At 44.9% G+C, this 18,022-nt stretch overlaps 3 protein-coding genes across 3 annotated transcripts; all 3 read right to left on the bottom strand.

Moving 5' to 3' along the window:
- Positions 1 to 367: 367 nt before the first annotated feature.
- eif2b2 (eukaryotic translation initiation factor 2B, subunit 2 beta) lies at positions 368 to 2,903 on the bottom strand. The gene is made up of 8 exons (XM_076049574.1): positions 2,647 to 2,903; positions 2,079 to 2,199; positions 1,696 to 1,847; positions 1,311 to 1,477; positions 1,068 to 1,163; positions 844 to 981; positions 679 to 745; positions 368 to 574 (listed from the first exon to the last, which is right to left on the bottom strand). Exons 1-8 carry the CDS (start codon positions 2,816 to 2,818, stop codon positions 417 to 419), a joined length of 1,071 nt encoding a protein of 356 aa, XP_075905689.1. The 5' UTR covers positions 2,819 to 2,903; the 3' UTR covers positions 368 to 416.
- Positions 2,904 to 3,477: 574 nt separating this feature from the next.
- On the bottom strand, positions 3,478 to 7,807 carry tmed10 (transmembrane p24 trafficking protein 10). Its single transcript, XM_076049575.1, has 5 exons — positions 7,566 to 7,807; positions 6,746 to 6,866; positions 6,415 to 6,488; positions 5,090 to 5,216; positions 3,478 to 4,879 (listed from the first exon to the last, which is right to left on the bottom strand). Exons 1-5 carry the CDS (start codon positions 7,740 to 7,742, stop codon positions 4,758 to 4,760), a joined length of 621 nt encoding a protein of 206 aa, XP_075905690.1. The 5' UTR covers positions 7,743 to 7,807; the 3' UTR covers positions 3,478 to 4,757.
- A 3,719-nt stretch (positions 7,808 to 11,526) lies between these two features.
- Positions 11,527 to 14,311, bottom strand: fosab (v-fos FBJ murine osteosarcoma viral oncogene homolog Ab). The gene is made up of 4 exons (XM_076049596.1): positions 13,865 to 14,311; positions 13,150 to 13,368; positions 12,899 to 13,006; positions 11,527 to 12,754 (listed from the first exon to the last, which is right to left on the bottom strand). Exons 1-4 carry the CDS (start codon positions 13,997 to 13,999, stop codon positions 12,086 to 12,088), a joined length of 1,131 nt encoding a protein of 376 aa, XP_075905711.1. The 5' UTR covers positions 14,000 to 14,311; the 3' UTR covers positions 11,527 to 12,085.
- Between the last annotated feature and the right edge of the window lie 3,711 nt (positions 14,312 to 18,022).

Here is an 18,022-nt window from a genome sequence, read left to right on the forward strand (position 1 = left end):
AGGACTTTTGCAACTGCATTCATCATACACCGTGTCCGGCACGTAAGGCCATACGGAGATATATACACTACCGGTCCAAAGTTTGGACGTACACTTTCTGATTTAATGTTTTTCATTTCATTTTCATTGTCTTTTTACAATCACTAAATATCTTTATGAAAAATCACATTAGATTAACAAATGGCTAAACATGTCATCAGATTTTTTTTTTCCTTTTCCAATTTGAGAAAAAAATAACCACCACGTGGGGTTTCATTTATCTATTCACAAAGTGATAAGGAAATAAATTGGTGAAATGTGAATTCTTGGTTAACTATCTACTGGTAGAGGGAAACAAAATATCACAAAACACAAAACACAAAACCGAGAAGGTTGAAGCAATTTTTATTTTTATTTTAAATTAATCTTTACATTGGTTATAGCTCGTGGTCATCTGGGTGGTAAAGTTCACTCATCAGTCGATAGATGTACGAGGGTGCATGTCCCCCAATGTTTGAGATGAAGAGAGTGATGAGCTCAGGTGGCACGTAGTCAAACACCGGACAGTGCACATTCACCTTTGACAGAATCTCACCTGGGACACACAGAGTGCAGAGAAAAGGTTGGTGAAAATCCAGAACGTAATGCTGGTCAAAAACAGACAAGATGTATTTCAAGCATTAGCGAGAAATGACCTACCTTCAGTAAAAGGAAGAACCTCTTGAGGAGAGACAAACTTGTGAAAAGTGTCTTCTTCATTTGGGAACTAGATTGGAAATTAAAAAAAAAGGGTTTCGTGTCAATTTTTTCCCCCATAAAAAACAAAAAATCACAAATCTGTGAAATGGGTATGAGTATCCTCACCTGTGGGGAAAGCTTGAACATGGGGGTGCAAACAATCAGCGGTGTGGAGTGGTGCTTGGCTGCCAGGGCCAGAGTGTGGGTCCCGTTGACGGCTCGCAGCCCACCGTTCGCTAAGACTGTCTGCGTTCCAATGATGACCTGCAGGGAGAGAGACATTAAAACACTACGCAGTGGGACTCCCGTGTTCTGAGACAACCTTTTTCTAGAAATCCCCCGTTAAATACCTTATTAACGCGAGACATGACCGCAAAAATGGCAGCATCCGCAATCACGGTGGTCTCGATGTCGGCTTTGGAGAGACTGGTTGCCATCTTGTGTCCCTGAGAGGAAAAAAAAAAAAAAAAAGAGAAAAGTGTCATTAAAATCAGCCAAGTCAAAATGCCTCAGAGTCCGAGACCCTTATAAAGCGGTCTCGAGACCCCACCAGTACTACAACACTACCGTCACGCGCCTCGCATCTGAATTACCTGGCAGAAGGGGGCGCACTCGGCCACTATGACGTGAAAATTGCGCTTGTGGTTAGCCGCGTCCTTGAGAAAAGCCTCAACCGTCCGAGAGCGGCCGATAGTCATGATGACCTCTTTGGAGTGGATGTGCTCCAGCGCCTGCATCGCAATGTTGTCGGTGGTCCCCTCTGGAAAAATAAAGGAAGCAAACAAAATTGTCACATTTGAGAGAATAAATCTGACCAGGAGCTACAATTACAGTATTTTTTTTTTTGCTAACTATTTTCTGCAAGTCAGTTGCAAGTTTGCGCAGCTCAGCAACAATCTATAACCACACACACATACAATGTTTAAAAGTCAAACACAGTTTTTCGCAGTAGTGGGGGGGAGGAGGAGGGAAGCGCACCCAGCTCTGTCAGCAACTCGTTGATGGCCTCGATGACGTTTGACTTGAGTGCTGCAAAGTGCTGCTTGAAGTTTTCCTCGCTGAGCCCTCCGGTGGTCAGCAGTTTGTGGAGAGACTCCTGCTGGTCGGCTTCCTCGCTGCTGCCTCGAGATCTGCAGGATGGAGGGGTTACAGACAGGATGACTGGGTGACGTTTAGACAAGAGTAATATGCACATGCATGTTTCTCATGGAAAATTCAAACAAAAACGGCTTCTATACTTTGTATTTTAGCGCTTAAACTTAAAATTCACCGACGCGTGATTTCCAGAGCAAGTCTGGGAAGTGATTAGTAAAATGTATACAATGCTTCAGAACCACGAACACCCAGCGACTGATCCTCACCGTGCATATTCCTCTCTGATGATCTTCAGCACTCGTCTGATCATGTTACCGACCGTGGTCTCTGACGGCTGGGCGGCAATCATTCTTCTCCCCTCTTTGCGGATCATGTCCATCAGATCACCTGAGCGCACGGAGAAGAGACAAAGGTTAAACAGATAGAAAAACGAGTAATACTCAAGTCCATCTTGCACGTCATGATTCCATCTTCAACAAAGAGAAATGGCAACGGACAAAGTAATGATCATCTGAATTTACATTGTATTTCATGGCACTGAAATGACTCCTGCTGCTTTTAATTTGTAACCCGGTATACTTTCGTAAAACCATAATGGGTCTATGTACGAAGACAGTTGCGTTCTCGTGACCTATCGTACCACAGGTTTCTACTATGAGATAGAGACAGTCGATGCTCTTCGCGTTGTGTGTTTGTGTGTTTAACGGTGACAATTTGTTGCGTATTCATTTGTGTGTCGCCTTAGGAGCAGTTGTACACTTGTACCGCTTCTCACTGCGAGCAAAACGTCCACATTTCGGCTGGAAGGAGCCGTGAAACAGCGGGTCACCTCACCTGCGCTGCTCCACCGAGCCTGCGCCGTGAACCTGCGGAGTAAGGCGGTGGTTTCTCGGGCAGTTTCCGCGGAGCCCCGCAGCGGTCCCGTCCCGCTGCCGCCGCGCTTCAGATCCGACAGGAAGGCTTCGATCCTCTCCGTCAAGTCTGTTCCTTTATCCGGACCCGGCATGGCTGTTAATCTGTGAAAGTGACAGCGCCACAAGTAGCAATGTTTCTGCTGTGGTGAGCAACTCGGAAAGGGGAAGTGCTTCGGAGGACTACATCCGGGTGATTGTGAGTAAGCGTTCATCTGATTGGCGGACCGTGTCACAAACTGTTGCATCACGTTTGTAGCTTGAACTATGCTGGAATTCTCCGAAGATTTGTCATTTATTTTTTTGCAATTTTGAATAAATTCTTGGCTTGTTTTAGAATTCTAATTTTATTTTACTGTACATTAGCTTAGTTGTTTCACCCTTAACTTTCCGTCACCATTTGTCAATGTTTCACCGGCTTTCCAATTTATAATACATTCTTATAATACATCCATGTCTTTCACACAGGTGTCTAAAACACAGACCGCTCATCATTAAATAATTCTTCAAATGACGTCAACCAGTATCAGAACAGTATCACGATGACTGACAAACTGCATGTGTGATGACTGATATGTAGAAATGCTTTTATTTATTTATATATTTAAAGCTACTGCTCTTTTAAGCTGCTGAACTTGTGGTTTTGAAATATTATTTTTGAAATCTACATTTGTTTGTATTTAAATTGTTGGTAAGAAATAATTTTTCAGAAAGCAACGCTGAAGTACACATTAGGTTACACAGAAAAATCATGTAAATCCATCCAATACTTTATTGAATAAAAGCCCAACACAAATTTACAAAATTTCTGTTAACATAAAAATCATTGCTTGCGTGCAGTCTGCACGTTCATTGTTAAAAATGTATCTATGACTGTTGCCTCAATTAAATCCCTGTCAAAATTGGAGTATTTGCAGCCACCGACATTCTCACAAAGTAAACCTCTGAAGTTGTAGTTTCAAGAAAAGCAGCAGGCTGGATGGATCGGCAGGTTTCGGGATCGAGAGTGGAATTACCAGTGTGTAGTAAAAAAAAAAAAAAAAAAAAAAAAAAAAAAACAGGGAGCCAAAACAGAATTCCAGGAGGCTGCTTTGATATTTCTTAACTTTTGACGGAAGAAATTTGCAGTTTCATGTAAACTCTGTTGCACAAGTCGCATGGTAAAATTTATCCATTGCCACAAACATGCAATAAGACGCTGCAACAAGGTTTTTGGTTTCTGGAACATTTGAGGAGGTCTAGAATGATATCCAGGTATTCCAAATGCAAAACTAGAATGTGCAAGAGCTTAATGAAGTGACCTAATATAATATTATTGTGACACCTTACAACCCCCTCCACACAAATATACCTGTGGAAGCAACTAAATAGCATTTACAATATGAAAAAAACAAACTAAGGACAGTCAACTTTAGCTACCAAACACATTTGCAAATTATGTGACAACACAAAAGTGAAGTGGTTGCTGGTTACCTCAATGGAACAATAAACCACTTTTTTTAAAAAAACAAACAAAAAAAAAAACTTAGCCTTCACTTGATAAAAGGGCACCAAGGATCTTGTTTGCTTGGCATGGCAAAATAGAGAAAACACCAACAGAAGGGCAATAGAACATTCGCTCATGGCACATCCATTCTACTGAGCCCAAAAATCAAACATGATTCAACTGATTGTGGGGGGAAAGGGTCTTATTCAATGAGATGCAACATTTCAAAACAGTGCAGAGAGAAAGATAAATTACAATGAGCACGGCTGCATTTCACCTATGCCTCCCATGTCTCACAGTGCATTTTTTCCCTACAGCGCTTTTCACGTTTCAAACCCGAAATAAGAATGTGGATCTTTTTTCTTTTGTTTTTTTTTCTGAGGACAACCTCGGTACTCTTTCTGTGGCAGCTGTGAAAACTAGAATTTTGAGCCCCTCGACCACACTTGCTGTTTTGCTGAAGCTCGTCCAAAGTGGGTGGATGTTGGGATGTGTTTGCCGGCTGCCTGCTGGCAGCTTCTTGCGAGACGAGGCGCAGGGGCGGCGCTCTACTCGATCAGCTTCTTTGCCTTGAAGAAGCGCCGCAGGTAAAACACCTGCCACGTGGCCAGCCCGATCAGGCAGCACATGGAGAACACGCTGAAGTAGAGGACGCGCGTGTTGGTGGACTCTGGAAGAGCGGTGGAGGAAAAAGGTCATCATTTCATGACAAATCAAATTAGATTTAGACTATAAAATGTCGCACTGAATCTAGGGCTGCACGATTAATCGTAAAAAAATAATAATAATCATGATCTCGATTCTAAACAAAAAAACAAAAGTGTGATTTTTCTATTTTTCCACAATCGTGCAGCCCAAACTGATGACTGGTGGTGTTTACCGTTGGTATCCCGCATCTCTTCCTCTCGCCTCTTCATGTAAGCAAAGTCATTGACAATGGACTCTGAAAGGTCCTCCAGTCGCCTCAGCTCCACCTCCAGAGGCTTCAGCTTCTCCACCTTGGCAATCTGAAAAGACAAAGACCAAACAATGGGAATGGTGCAGAAAAACCGAGACAGCTGTCCTTGGCGCAGCATAGCTTTAAATTTTGTCCAGCAGGTGTCACTCTTAGACAAGGCAAAGAAGGTGGAACGAGTCCGTTGAAACGTGCCGACATGGTGGGAAACAGTGCAGCTGCATCTTAACCAACTAACAGGTGATGTTTAACCAAAAGCTGAGAAACAAGAGGACACAGAATGTTAAGAGCCAGTAGTGACGTGTTCTTCTAATGTCCATGGCAGACAATTTGGACGACATTCATTCCCACCTCCATCCCCTCATTAAATGTACCACAATCCAAATGCATTTTAATGTCAGTTTAAAAACATTATGCCCAATGATATCTTCATGCGTATGTTAATGGTAAATTTAACATATTCTAAGCTTCTAAAAGTTATTAATGTGTGCGATTGGCAGAAAACTACAAGAAAAAGAGGCCTGGTTCTTTTTCTTTGTGTTACCAAATTATAGCTTCTACCCACCATTTACTTTTAATTAATGCTCTTTTTTCAGACAAAGGCATGGTTTCAACATGCACCTGCCAAACATACATTTGAGTCCTAAAGAATAAAGAATTGTTCTCAACATTATAACAAAGCGGTAATTTACCCAACAACCTGTTCGCTTATTTGGAAAAACACCTTTGTTAGTGAAGTTAAAAATAAATCAAGCTTCCGTCATGTACACGCAGACAAGAATTCCCACTTCAACGTTCTCTGAATATCCAGCACAGTGTGTCAGCAGAGTAGAACTTCATGTTCAAGCAGCGTGTGTGGGAAGAGGAGGGTGATCCTCCGTGAGATTAATCACTTCTCCACTTATTTTTAAGCATGGAATGTGGTGGCAACAGCTACCTGCTGTCTATTCTTAGGCAAATTATGGAAAAAGGGAGGACTGGAATGACGTAAAAGCAAAGAACCGCATCCAAGTATATTTTTGGATGGCTTTTTGATTGGCTGAGTAACAAGGAGGCCAAGGCATCCAAAGGGAACAAAGATAGTCATTCTATCCAGGATAAAAGCACCTACTGGTGGAGTCAAAATACTGGCTTGGCTTCTAAATTCACCAAATCATTTAAAATAATCCTACTTTGTTGAAACCTCAATTGTAAATCAGGATGGATCTTTCTACAAGATCAAGAAAAACCGTTCAGTCTCAAACACTTACCTCTTCATAGTTTTTGGCTTCCACCCCGTGCTTCATGTCCAGATTGACCAGCTGGTCCGGCACTTTTCCAGTCCCTGAATAAATGGAGTAGAAATTTTAGCACTGTATGCAATTAACTGAATTTAAGGTCCAGTGAATGGGACTTAATGACTAAACACAAACTGCCAAATGCTTGATTTTGCTTCAAAATACACAATTTTCTTGGAAACCACGGCACAAATGTTGTTTTTTTGTGTGTGGAAAAACTGCAGTCTGAGACACGAGTTTTAATTTGATGAGATCTGAAAATGTGTCCACTAAATTATTTTAAAAATGTTAATTTCACACTTACCCATTGGTGATTTGCTCTCAAAGCACACCTCAAACATATCGTAGTCTTCTGTCGTGAATGCAAACTTTCCTTTTGTTGCATCTTCCTTGGAGTACAGAGTGTGGCTGGATGAATCTGTAATCTGTAAGCAAAATAAAAAAAAAAACCAAGGAGATCCTTATGTAGGGACATAAACATATGCATTGGGAGCCAAATACTTAACGTATTAAGTATTAAAGTTACAAATTTTATTACGTAAATGTTTCGGGTGTTTGAAATATAGATGATATTCTTTGTCATAAAGTTGAGGCGCAAGCCTGCGTGTCAGGACGGAACGGTGTCAATCGACAGATCAAACACGTTGACAGTAACAGTCAAAGTGCTAAGGTGCTAGTGCTGCTAGCTGGAAGCAGCCAATTGAATGGTCGGCTAAGACTGACGTGTAACAGCAGCAGCTCGCCAGTGACACACTGCATCGGCTCTAATAGGATGAAAGCAAACCCATAAACACTCAAACGCAATTTAACGAGGTTGTTGATGGATGACCTCATATTTACACCCGTTCTTTAAAAATTGTAAGGGAGCACTGCCGTACGCCCGCTAATTAGAACAGAGAACCAGGAAGCGGAGTGTTACGCGGCCTAAGTTAGCAATGATGCTAACAACAGTTGACGGTGAATCTAAACAGCTGTCCACCGAAATATCAGAGTGTGGTCGAAATTAAGTTGTGTCTGTCTACGGTATGACCTACCCTGATATATAACACCACACAGTAAAACTAATTTGCCCTCAATTCCAACTGGATACGTTGACACTTAGTATCAAGCAGGTCGGTCCTCACCTTCAGGTTGGTTTTGGTGTTCGCCTGTTCAGCTATTTCATATTCTCCGGTGACGAGGACGTCTTTGTGGATCTCCTCCCGCAAACACTTTCTTGAGTTTACCGGCAGGTAGAAAGAAATTGAGAATACGGCTTCGAAGAGCACCGGTAACAGCAGTAGCGCAGTGAGCCGAGCCATTGCTACTCTCGAAGAGCCGACCAACCGGACCTTTTCCAGGCAGCCAACTAGCTTAACACCGAATTCCAACTCACACAACCGGATTCACTGGAGTCTCCAGCGCCCCCGCTGGCCTGGAGGGAGAACTATACCTTATCCACCCAACCCTCTCCGATGACTTTGGATTGAACTTGTTGGTACATGTACCACCAATTTGAAATAAAGAAAAGTACATGATGTCCACCCCCTACTCCCCCTTGATGTACCATGGTGGAAATACACCAAGAGCAACATTTAAAGAACGTTACAATTGTCCAAATGAGAGGGGGGGAGGGGGGGATAATCTAAACTGTATATACAAAACATACAACCGTGTAGCTTGCCAAAACCTGTAAGCTTTCATTTGCACACAATGACATGCTTTATAGTAACAAACAACAAATGGACCCAGGCAGGGCTTATTTAACAATCACTATTCTCTATATGACCTCTTTTGTATGATGAATGCCAATCTTTTTTCACTGATTTAAAAATGTAACATCACATTTACTGAATGTGAGAGTTATGAAACAGACATATCATGCACAGTATTGGCTGGTGCCTTGAGAAGAATAAAAAAAAAACTAAGCTTTTATTTCTCTGTCAGCAGCCCAGGGATTACCCAGTTACATATGATAGAGCTGTCCAGTTTCCAGGGAAACATCCTCGTTACGGAATAGATCCCACGAGACGAGACAAGGACACGCCGCTGTGGGGGAGTCTGGCACACAGTGAGCAATTATTACTGGCTGGAGGAAAACACATCCAGTGCTACATTTGAATGCGTCACGTACGGGGTTTGGGTGCCACACAACCCGCCTGTCAGTGATAGGCGGCATTTTTACAAGTTTAAATGCTGGCTGATTGTCCCGCTTGGCATGACGCGCGAGGATCGCATTGTATTCTGAGATGATCAATGTCACGTTGTCGAAGTACTTCCTTAAACGCACACGCCCCTGCTGACGCAAGTGTCTACACACCCATGCACTCTGCTGCTGCTGAAAGTCCCAGTCACTGCCTCCTCACAGCAATTAATGGGGGAATAAAAAAAGAAGAGACACACTGCGATAAGAGCCAATAATCCGCAGTTGAGGCCTTAATTTGATTTGTAAAGCGCTTGTAAATACATGTGCATGCGCACAAGCACGCACACACACACAGCAACAGAGTAATAGAAACCTGAGTTTATGGGGCATGTTGTGTCAAGTAGACACATCAGGATGACTGTCACTAAGACAAACTCAAACAGAACCACTGCGTTTGCTCCAGCAATGACACAGTTTGATGTCATCGCGTGTGCACTCCTGAGTTACTAACTACAGAACAGTAGGCCCACCATTGTTTCTCAAAGCTTTACTGTATAATCCCGTCCCCTATCCCCCAAAAAAGTGTAGGTGTCAGGGAGGGGAAGGATCCCTTGCATGGACGTCTCTGAGCCAAACTGGGCTCTTGCCAACGCAAGACAGAGGCGAACTCGGCAGTTTCATCATCACCGCCGTGCTCACTGTCTCTCACCCACGCACACACACACACACCCAACTAAAGGCAGACAGGGATTTCTCTCTCCGTCTCCTCTCCCTGTCTCTCTCCCTCACAAGCGCCCACCGCCGTCGTCTCCTTGCAGTTGCAGCCGCCTCCTGTCGTACGTTGCCTGGTTGCTCCCCTGAGTGGCTGTGCCGACGCAGGGTGCTGGCGTCACAGAGTTCTAAATTTACTGCTGTTGATGCTGCTGTTAAAAGAAGCAATAGGCACCTGCTATTTCTGCCGCTTCCCCGGATCCCTGGGGCTGGCGAGGAAGGTATTAATAGGTGGAGTTATTAGACGTTGCATGGTCGCGCACGGAGGCTTTGTCGGGCCGGGGGTGGTGGGGGGTGGTGGGGAGGGGCTCAGCTTCGAGTGCCGAGTGAAAAAGATACCAAGAATTAAGCAGTTATGCAACAGCGCAGTGCCGAGAGACAAAAAGAGCTGGAAAATACCACTTCTTATTATAATAGCATTATAAAACCCAACACTCAACACAGACTGCACTTATTATTCTTTGAGAAAGATTTGCTGGATTTCTTTTTTCGTCAAGGTTGCCCTTTGTCCCGAGAGGCCTGTTTGTATTGTCAGTGGCCGTGTTATCTCTGCATTGTAGTATAAAAGGGTGCGACTACACTGGAAAGCCTACTAACATCTAACAGTTGCTGTTCCACTGTAGTCTTCCACTGGGCGCATCCACACGTGAAGTGAGCGTGCTGTACCTTTCCCAAGAAGCGCAATTAGGCAATAAGTCAGGCTATGGTGAAACATCGAGGGTTTGGTCCAGAAGCCTGGAGATGAAATTGACACATAGGGGCAGCAGAAGTTGGGTTGTTCACTCTTGTTGACAATGAGGTGTCGTAAGAATAACACCGCGTACAACCGTTGTTTCCAAATAAACTGACTTGTGTTAACGGGGAATGTACTGCCTTCCTGTTCTCGTGTCAGATGTCTGATCATTAACTGCAAGTTTTGAAAGGTGGAAGCGACCAGATTGCAATATGCAAAGAGTCACAAATGATCACAAAAGCCCAAACTTGATCAATACAGGTATGGGATGTTCCTGGTTGTTGCTGGTGTGCCATAACTTCAATTGTCACAATTGTCAGGGGGAGCCTGGAACCTGCATTCGTCATGAAATGCAAAACTTCAGCGCCTTGTGATGTCACAAGCGGCCCAGATACCTCTCCCAGGTCATTGACGACACCCCGGCAAGGGGAACTTCTGACCTCCCTGTCCCTTTTCCCAAAAACTTGGAAGTTACAACAAAACATCCATATTAGCAGCATGAAGCCAAACACAAACAGGAGGCTGTAAACAGAGGGCTAAACCATTAAGCATATGTACATTAACTACGGATGCTGCATGGGAGTTTGGGGATCTAAATGAAGGATTCTATAATAATGTACAATATGGACGCTTTAAAACTCCACAGTCTTCCCCTTTGCATGCTGCACAGCGGTCTCCTGCACTGCACTCCTCCCACCCCAATCGACACAATTTTTCTTCTTTTTTTTTTCAAAAAAGAAAAAAAATTGAGAAGTGGCGTTGTTTCTTACGTGCGCACAGTTTCGAACGCAGTGCGCAGGATCGCGATAGAACGTTGGTTTCAGATCCCCAGTGTTCTGTCTTGCATAACCGACGTGTGAGTGCAGCGGTTGCCTTCCGACGACGGAACACTCGAAAGGAACGCAGTCGCCTCATCGAGGAAACGCGTTGCACCGCGTCTCGGTCTAATACGTCTACATTTCTACACTTTGAGCTTGCTTTGCAGAAAGAAAGAAAAAAAAAAACCCGTGGGATGGATTGAAAGACGTGATTTCTCTCTCTCTCTCTCTCTCCCTCTCTTTCCACCCGGAGGAGAAAATGCAGTCCGACGACGTTTTTCTTCTTCCCTGCTGCAGAAGAGGCAGCGTCGTGGCCGGAAGTACAACGTCATCGCGCCATGCATGCAAATTTGGAAGAAAAAAAAAAAATGGAAAGAACGCACTGACGTCAGAGCCCTGACGTATGGTGGACCTTGGCAACAGACGGATCAATAAATAGAGCCAGCGGAGGTGCGGGAAAATTACAGTTATCCCTCATGGAGGTTTATTTTAAACTTTTTCTCTTTTTTAATTGGCTGTTGAATGGCGCTGGCGCTCGCTGCAAAACAGCGTCTGCTCGGAAACGCTTATGTAAGCTAAAAAAAAAAAAAAAACAACAACCAAAAAACAGGGACGCAGAATCAAGTCACACAAGTGTATGAATTTAAATATCACTATCTTTGTTTTTTATTTACACATCTTACAAACAACATTCATTTTTTTTTACCGTGTGTAAAAAAATAAATTTCATAAATTAAAACCACTAATGTTTTCACAGAAAACTTACTAGAATAGACCACCAAGACCATGGTTGAGACAAAGCACGTCAGCATTGTTGTTGTTTTTGTTAAGGTTTTTACAAACACAAACACGCTCCATCGACCAGAAAAACAAACTGGATCAATAACTACTATTGCTCTGAACAAATATCAGCACTACAACAAGTTTTTTTTCTTAGTTATCTATAGCACCAATAAAAATCATACATTAAACTCAAAAGAAAAAAAATAACTCAGTGGTATTTAGTTGAACATGCTTTTAAACTTGCTACATTGATGTAATAAGCAAGTAGAGAATAAAGGCAAATTAAAAAAAAAAAAAGTTAAATACTTTGCTTCCTGGTACAAGTTCATTCCATAGCCCTGTGATCTGCACGGCCCTCTCATACATTAAGAGAATGTGCTTTTTGTGGGAAGTGCTATGTCAGTGAAAGAGTCTTTATAGGGCCAGCAGCGTGGGGGAGCTGAGGGAATCAGACGACTGGTCGTTGCTGTTGCTTCCCCTCCTGTGGGCGATCCCACATGTGGGGAAGGTTTCGGCCTCTGGGAAGGTGAAGACGAACGAGGATGTGAAGGTGGTGCACGCCGGCGTGCAGGTCACCACGGGGGTGCACAGGGGCTCAAAGTCGCCGCTGGTGGCGGTGGTGTGAAGGGGCTCCCAGTCCTGAGTTGCGTAGAGGGAGCTGGACAGGTCGACCTCGGGCACCGAGCGCGCCGTCTCCAACTCCGTCTTGGACATCAGATCCAGAGACTCCTCCAGGACGGAGGAGTCCAGGTCCGTCATCTTCACCAAGCTGTCTGAGACGGTGGCCGTGGACAAGGAAGGGCCGCCGCTGCTGCTGCTGCTGGAGAAGATGGAGTTGGAGGCAGCGGTGAAGGTGGGCCGGCTGGAGGCGACAGTGGTCTGTGGCTGGGCGGACACGCTGGTGGCGAGGCAGGGGTGGGTGGGGGACAAGGAGACCACGGAGAAGTCCGAGTCCAGATCTGAGGGAATCTTGCAGATGGGCTGGTGGGCAGCCAGGATGAACTCCAGTCGCTCTTTCTCCTTCAGGAGGTTGGCGATATCGTTCTGCAGGCTGGACTTTTCGTCCTCCAGCTCATCGGTTTCCTGGAAAGAGGAGAAGAGAAAAAGAGGAAGTGGCGTTAGCTTGGCCGTTAGATAACACCGCTATAAGCGCCGGCTGGGAATACGGCTTGACAAGTGAAGTGAAATCCATCCATCCATCCATCCATCCATCCGTGGCAAACTTACAGCTTGGAGGGTGTCAGTGAGTTCTCGCCTTCTGTTGCGACACTTTGCGGCCGCCTGCTTGTTTCTCTCCCTGCGGATTCTTTTCTTCTCCTCCTCCTCTGGTGATATCTGTGCGTAAGATGAAAAAGACGATTAAAAAAAAGGAAAGAAAAGTTGTGCCTCCAGCTCCGTGTTAATTAGAGGGATGCAGCGTGGAAGTTACAACTCGTGTTATGTAACGCCAATGCAGAATAAGGTCAGATGGTAATTACCTGCTCCATTCTGCCCCTCTTGTTAGAGGCGTGAGCCCTGGATGCTGATCTCATGGCCGGTCTGCTGTAGGTGGGGCTGGGGCTGTAGGGGTGAGCCCTGTGGGAAGGGGCCACCGAGGAGATCAGAGGCTTGACCATCCACTGCAGATCAGGGCTGGTCGAGATGGCCGTGACAGTGGGGATGAAGGAGGCACTTGATGCTGTCAGGTCAGTGAAATCCTGTGGGCAAGAGAGGCAAAATAAACCATCAGCACATTTTGGTAGACCATCAGAGGAGAGGATGCAGGGTGGCTATGAATGAAGATGAAAGTGGGGTGGCTTTAGGGAGAGAAGGGGGGGTCTATAAAAAGCCTGCCGGTTTAAAAATATCCTGTATGATGTCAGCTGTGACGTTACACAGCTCTCTCTGAGGAGTTTCCAGGTGAATGAATGAATGAATGAATGAATCTTGCCCTGCACTGTCTGCTGAGCAGGTCACACTGAGCTCCAACCGCTTATTCATGGTAACTCATGCGTGCAAAACACTTTTATTGTGGAAGTTTAAATAATTAACAACTAATGAAATAATAATAACAATGACAAAAAAAAGTTTTGAAAATGCCATTTGCATGCAGACATTTAAACTGTCTCTGTTTCACGTCTTGCACTGTCATGAGGAACTGATACAAGATGTGACAGCAAGGAAGCAATGACAAGCGAGAGTGTCGGTACATACCTGAGACTGGGGCGATCCCAAGCTGGAGTAAGATCCGGCGGGGGACAGGTGGTAGCCCAGCTTGTCCGCGGACGGAGAGGCAGTGCTGCACCGGGAGGAAGAGTCGCACTCCGGGTTGAAACCAGTGAACATCATCGTTGCTCCAAAGAGAGAGAGAGAGAGCGCGAGAGAAAAAAAACAACAACTCCGCGGGAAGATCCGGGACAAAAGTCTCGTCGAGGTTAACTTAGTTAGTTAGTTAAACCTTGCGAGGATGGAATCCTTAAAGCAGGTGAGGGGTGTGAAACTCCGTAGCTCTGCTCCCGTTGCTCGTTCTTTCGCTGGTGCGCTGAGAAAGTTTCAATGCCGGCTTGTGCCGTCGGAGCTCTTTTATAGCCGAGCGATGACGTCGACAGCAGGGAGTGCTTGCTCCTTCCACCGCGGGGAGAAAAACACCAAACAACGACCTAACAACGCAGCCAACACAGCAGCCGTCGCCTCAGTTCTCCTCAAATATCCTCGAATTGAACGTGCAAATGCGATGTGTGCCGCCTAAATGCGCCCAACGCAATTCCGAAAGCCGCTTTATAACAAATGGAATATTCCAGAAACGGGATCCCCAGCACGTCATTTTCCAAATATGGTGCGCATCCTGTAAAGGGGCGGTCTCTGCTGGGAAGTAGAAGCCATTCGAGAGGTGGTCGAAAGGCTCTGTGTGACGTTACATAAAACAACAAACACTGAGGCTGTTGTGAACGTCGTGGAACTGGGATAATGGTCAGCAAAAGGACGTCCCACACAACAAAAGTACAACAAATTTGAACAAGCAGAAGAAGTGTGCGAGCCAAAACTATCAAACTGAACACTAGTTACTGATTCACTGCAGTACAGGTTCTGATACAAGTCGATAGTGTTTTCTTTGTATTTACTATATGTTGACCTAGATATCAAAAATGGTAAAATAATAATAAAAAAAAATAATAATAAAATGTTGAAATGAGCGTTAAAATTCACATTGATAGTAAGACTGTATGTGTTTGCAAAGGTCCTCCTTCAGGGGGGAGATGTGCAGGCATGCCCACATCAGCACTCACGCGTCAACTACTCAGCCAGAGATATCAATGACAAAGCTGAGCACCACAACTGAACACTTGGAAACAGCCGGGAAATAGAATCTTTATATAAATTAACTTTTGGGAGCAAATGCTGTTCATTTACTGTATGCTGTGAATTGATTGATTGCTGGATTTATTCAATATGTTCAAAAAAGAATTAAAATCAAACATAGGATGTAAATAATGAATGCATTGTAAAATGTTTGTGTCACTAGGGTTTGAAGAGTTTGAATAACCAGAACAGAAAAACATAAGTAAACTAAAAAAAAAAAAAATTGCTTTGAGCCTGAAATGTGTAACAACTAAAAACCTACATCTCTGATTTTAATGGCAATACGCTCAGTGCCTTTAAACAGAAATAAAATATTGGGTTCAATCTCAACCAAGTCAAACTTACCTCAGCAAAAACTGTTGCAAACGCAACAAGCCCTGCGGCACTTGCTTGAACATTTTGTGCACAGTCCAAGCGAGGGAGTGTTTACTTGCGCTGCCGGCGCGATAACTGGTTTGTGGAGTGTACTTTTCCACGCCGGCGTGTGTGTTCACATTGCAGTTTAAAGGTCTTCCACTGAGACCTAGTTGGAGGGAATCCTCTCAATGACTCACGTCACTGCAGGTTTGACATGACATTTGGCAATAAATAATAATTCACTTTCTATGAACAGGTTCAATGGGTTATGGCCTTATAACACACTTAAAGCTGGGTCAACTTGAGACAACTCAAACTCTGTTATCACTCCTTTTGGAAGGCTTAGAATAAATGTCAATCAGCAATTTTCCCCTAAATGAATTTGCTTATTTTAACAAATTATTTAAAACAAAACTGGAGTTTAATGTACATGCAACAAGGCAAAGACATAAACATGGAACTTGGAAACGGTCACATTTCCAAAGTTTTTTCTTTCTTTCCCTTTGCATTCCCTGTAAACCGATTGGGGGGAAGCCCCTCTCTAGGATTAACCTTTGAAAGGTCCCAAGGCTGCAGACTGGAACGTCTGTTAAAAATAGAAAGTCCATGATGATCATCTAATGAATGTATGGCACCGTTGGCGGAGTAGGTTAAAGGGAGGAGGCGCGTTTTTGTTACCCGCGCTCGCTGTTTTGTATAACATTCCTGGTCGGCATAGCAACACTCCACCCCTTCGCGTCAGTGACGTCCTCGTTTTGCATAGAAACAACGATCGTTTATGCCCCAAGGAGGTATCACTCAACACACGAAGGAGGGGGAAAAAAAAGTCAGACCGTCTCGCCTGCTTCGTAGCGCCTCGTAAAACTCGTCACCGTTGCGTGAGACGGAACGTCTGGTTCTGCCTCCGAGTGAGACGTCTGTCTGTGTTGTGGCTCTCGGCGCGACCTGGCTGGGTCTGAGAACTGAAACAAGACACAACAACGCATCTGCCCTGAGGAATGTTGGAATATTATAATGAGCTGGGCAGATCAGACGCTTTCAGATAAGCTTGTACTGAAGTTACTGTTTCGTTTTGTTTTTAGATCGGTATCAAAATACAAGCTAATGCATTATGATGTCAACATGTACACAAAACAAACTAAAATAAAAAATAAAAAAAAGGTAATGCAAATTAAATACAGGGATGGAACCAATAAACTTAATTATATATGTAAATCACCCAGTGAAAGTTGTGTTGACTTCAAGAAATAGCGTTGATAATTTATTAGACCTTGAATTAGACCTCAGATTAAAACTGAATGTTCTGTCACTATCAGCAACAGAGTTGCTGTGCAGGCAGATCCTGTGCTTTATTTACCTGATTTCCATGAACTCTCAGGGTCAATGACACTGCGTCCAAGAATAGGCATGTGCAATCACGCTTGAATTGCCTCCATGAAAACATGAGGCTATTCAAATGAGCCGAGGTGATCATTGGCGTCTGCAGTCGTGGCTGTGACCTTTTGAACCCCTCGGGGTCACGCGCAGCCTTGGGCTGAAAAGGCTCGTGCACGACCACCCAGCCAGTGCCCCCTTCCAGTAAACGGACCCACACACCAGGGAGCTGCGTTTTGCCAGGAATCAGCCCGGGAGCGTACCCTCCCTTGTCTTCCCCTCCCGACACTTTCAGTGATGAGGTCATCAGGCCTAAATATAGCCTATTTGAAACTTACACATATGGATGGGAGCTTGGTTAAACTATGGGGGGGCTGCTCACGCCAGTTGATAAGTTACAACTGCACTGAAACAAGTGGCACAGAAATGTGTGAAGAAGACAGAGAACAAAAGCTGGTGGTGCTTCACGATGCCTCATAAAAAGATAATGACGGCAAACGCCCAGTGTTTTGGCAGCAACTCCGATTCGAACTGCGCAATAGACGTCAACGTGTAACTCATCTCTGCGCGACAAAGATGCTAATTGTGAGAGAAAGGAGTGTCGTGTGTGCGTGCGTCGGCCCTCCTCTTTACGCGCCCAAGGTAGCGCCTATTCGCCCATCCGAGGCGCAGGTAGTGACGCCGCTGCGCAGGTGGCCTACAGCGGCGGCAGCGGTGGTAACAGCGGCGGCGGCGGCGGCGGCGGCAGCAGCATGACGGACGGAGGGAGTGTGGGAGAGAGGAGGCCACACACGCACGGTCCCCGCATCCGCCTGCGCGCTCTCCGCGCGCCACACCGCCTCCCACCCTCCCCTTCTCTCCTCTCCTTCCCGCTTTCCGGAAACGCCATATAAGGCAGGACCGCGCCGCTCAGCGATTGGCTGCCTTTACGCCCGAGACGGTTCTGTTGCTGGACCGCTATTCATATGCAGAGACAGGTGAAAGGCAACGCGTGAAGTGATGGGCACTTTATTATAGCAGCTCATTAGTAGTCGGTGTCATGGAAGGTGATGGATTGAATCACGCTGGGTTTTGTATCTCTGGATGATGATGATCATCATTATCGTCATGTTGATGACGATGATGATGATGATGAGCATTGTTCCGGCAATAAGGCAACTTGAAAGTGCACGTTCCTGCAATCAGTCTCAGTATCACTGCTGCCTTAATTGTGTTACATATATTTCATCCCCCGACCACTCATGCGCAACATTTTCGAGACACGGCTCGTGAGCATATGTG

Source organism: Nelusetta ayraudi, unplaced genomic scaffold (genome assembly GCF_046127955.1).
Source record: "Nelusetta ayraudi isolate G7.1 ecotype Tasmania unplaced genomic scaffold, CSIRO-AGI_Nayr_v1 ptg000118l, whole genome shotgun sequence".
Classification (NCBI taxonomy): Eukaryota; Metazoa; Chordata; class Actinopteri; order Tetraodontiformes; family Monacanthidae; genus Nelusetta; species Nelusetta ayraudi.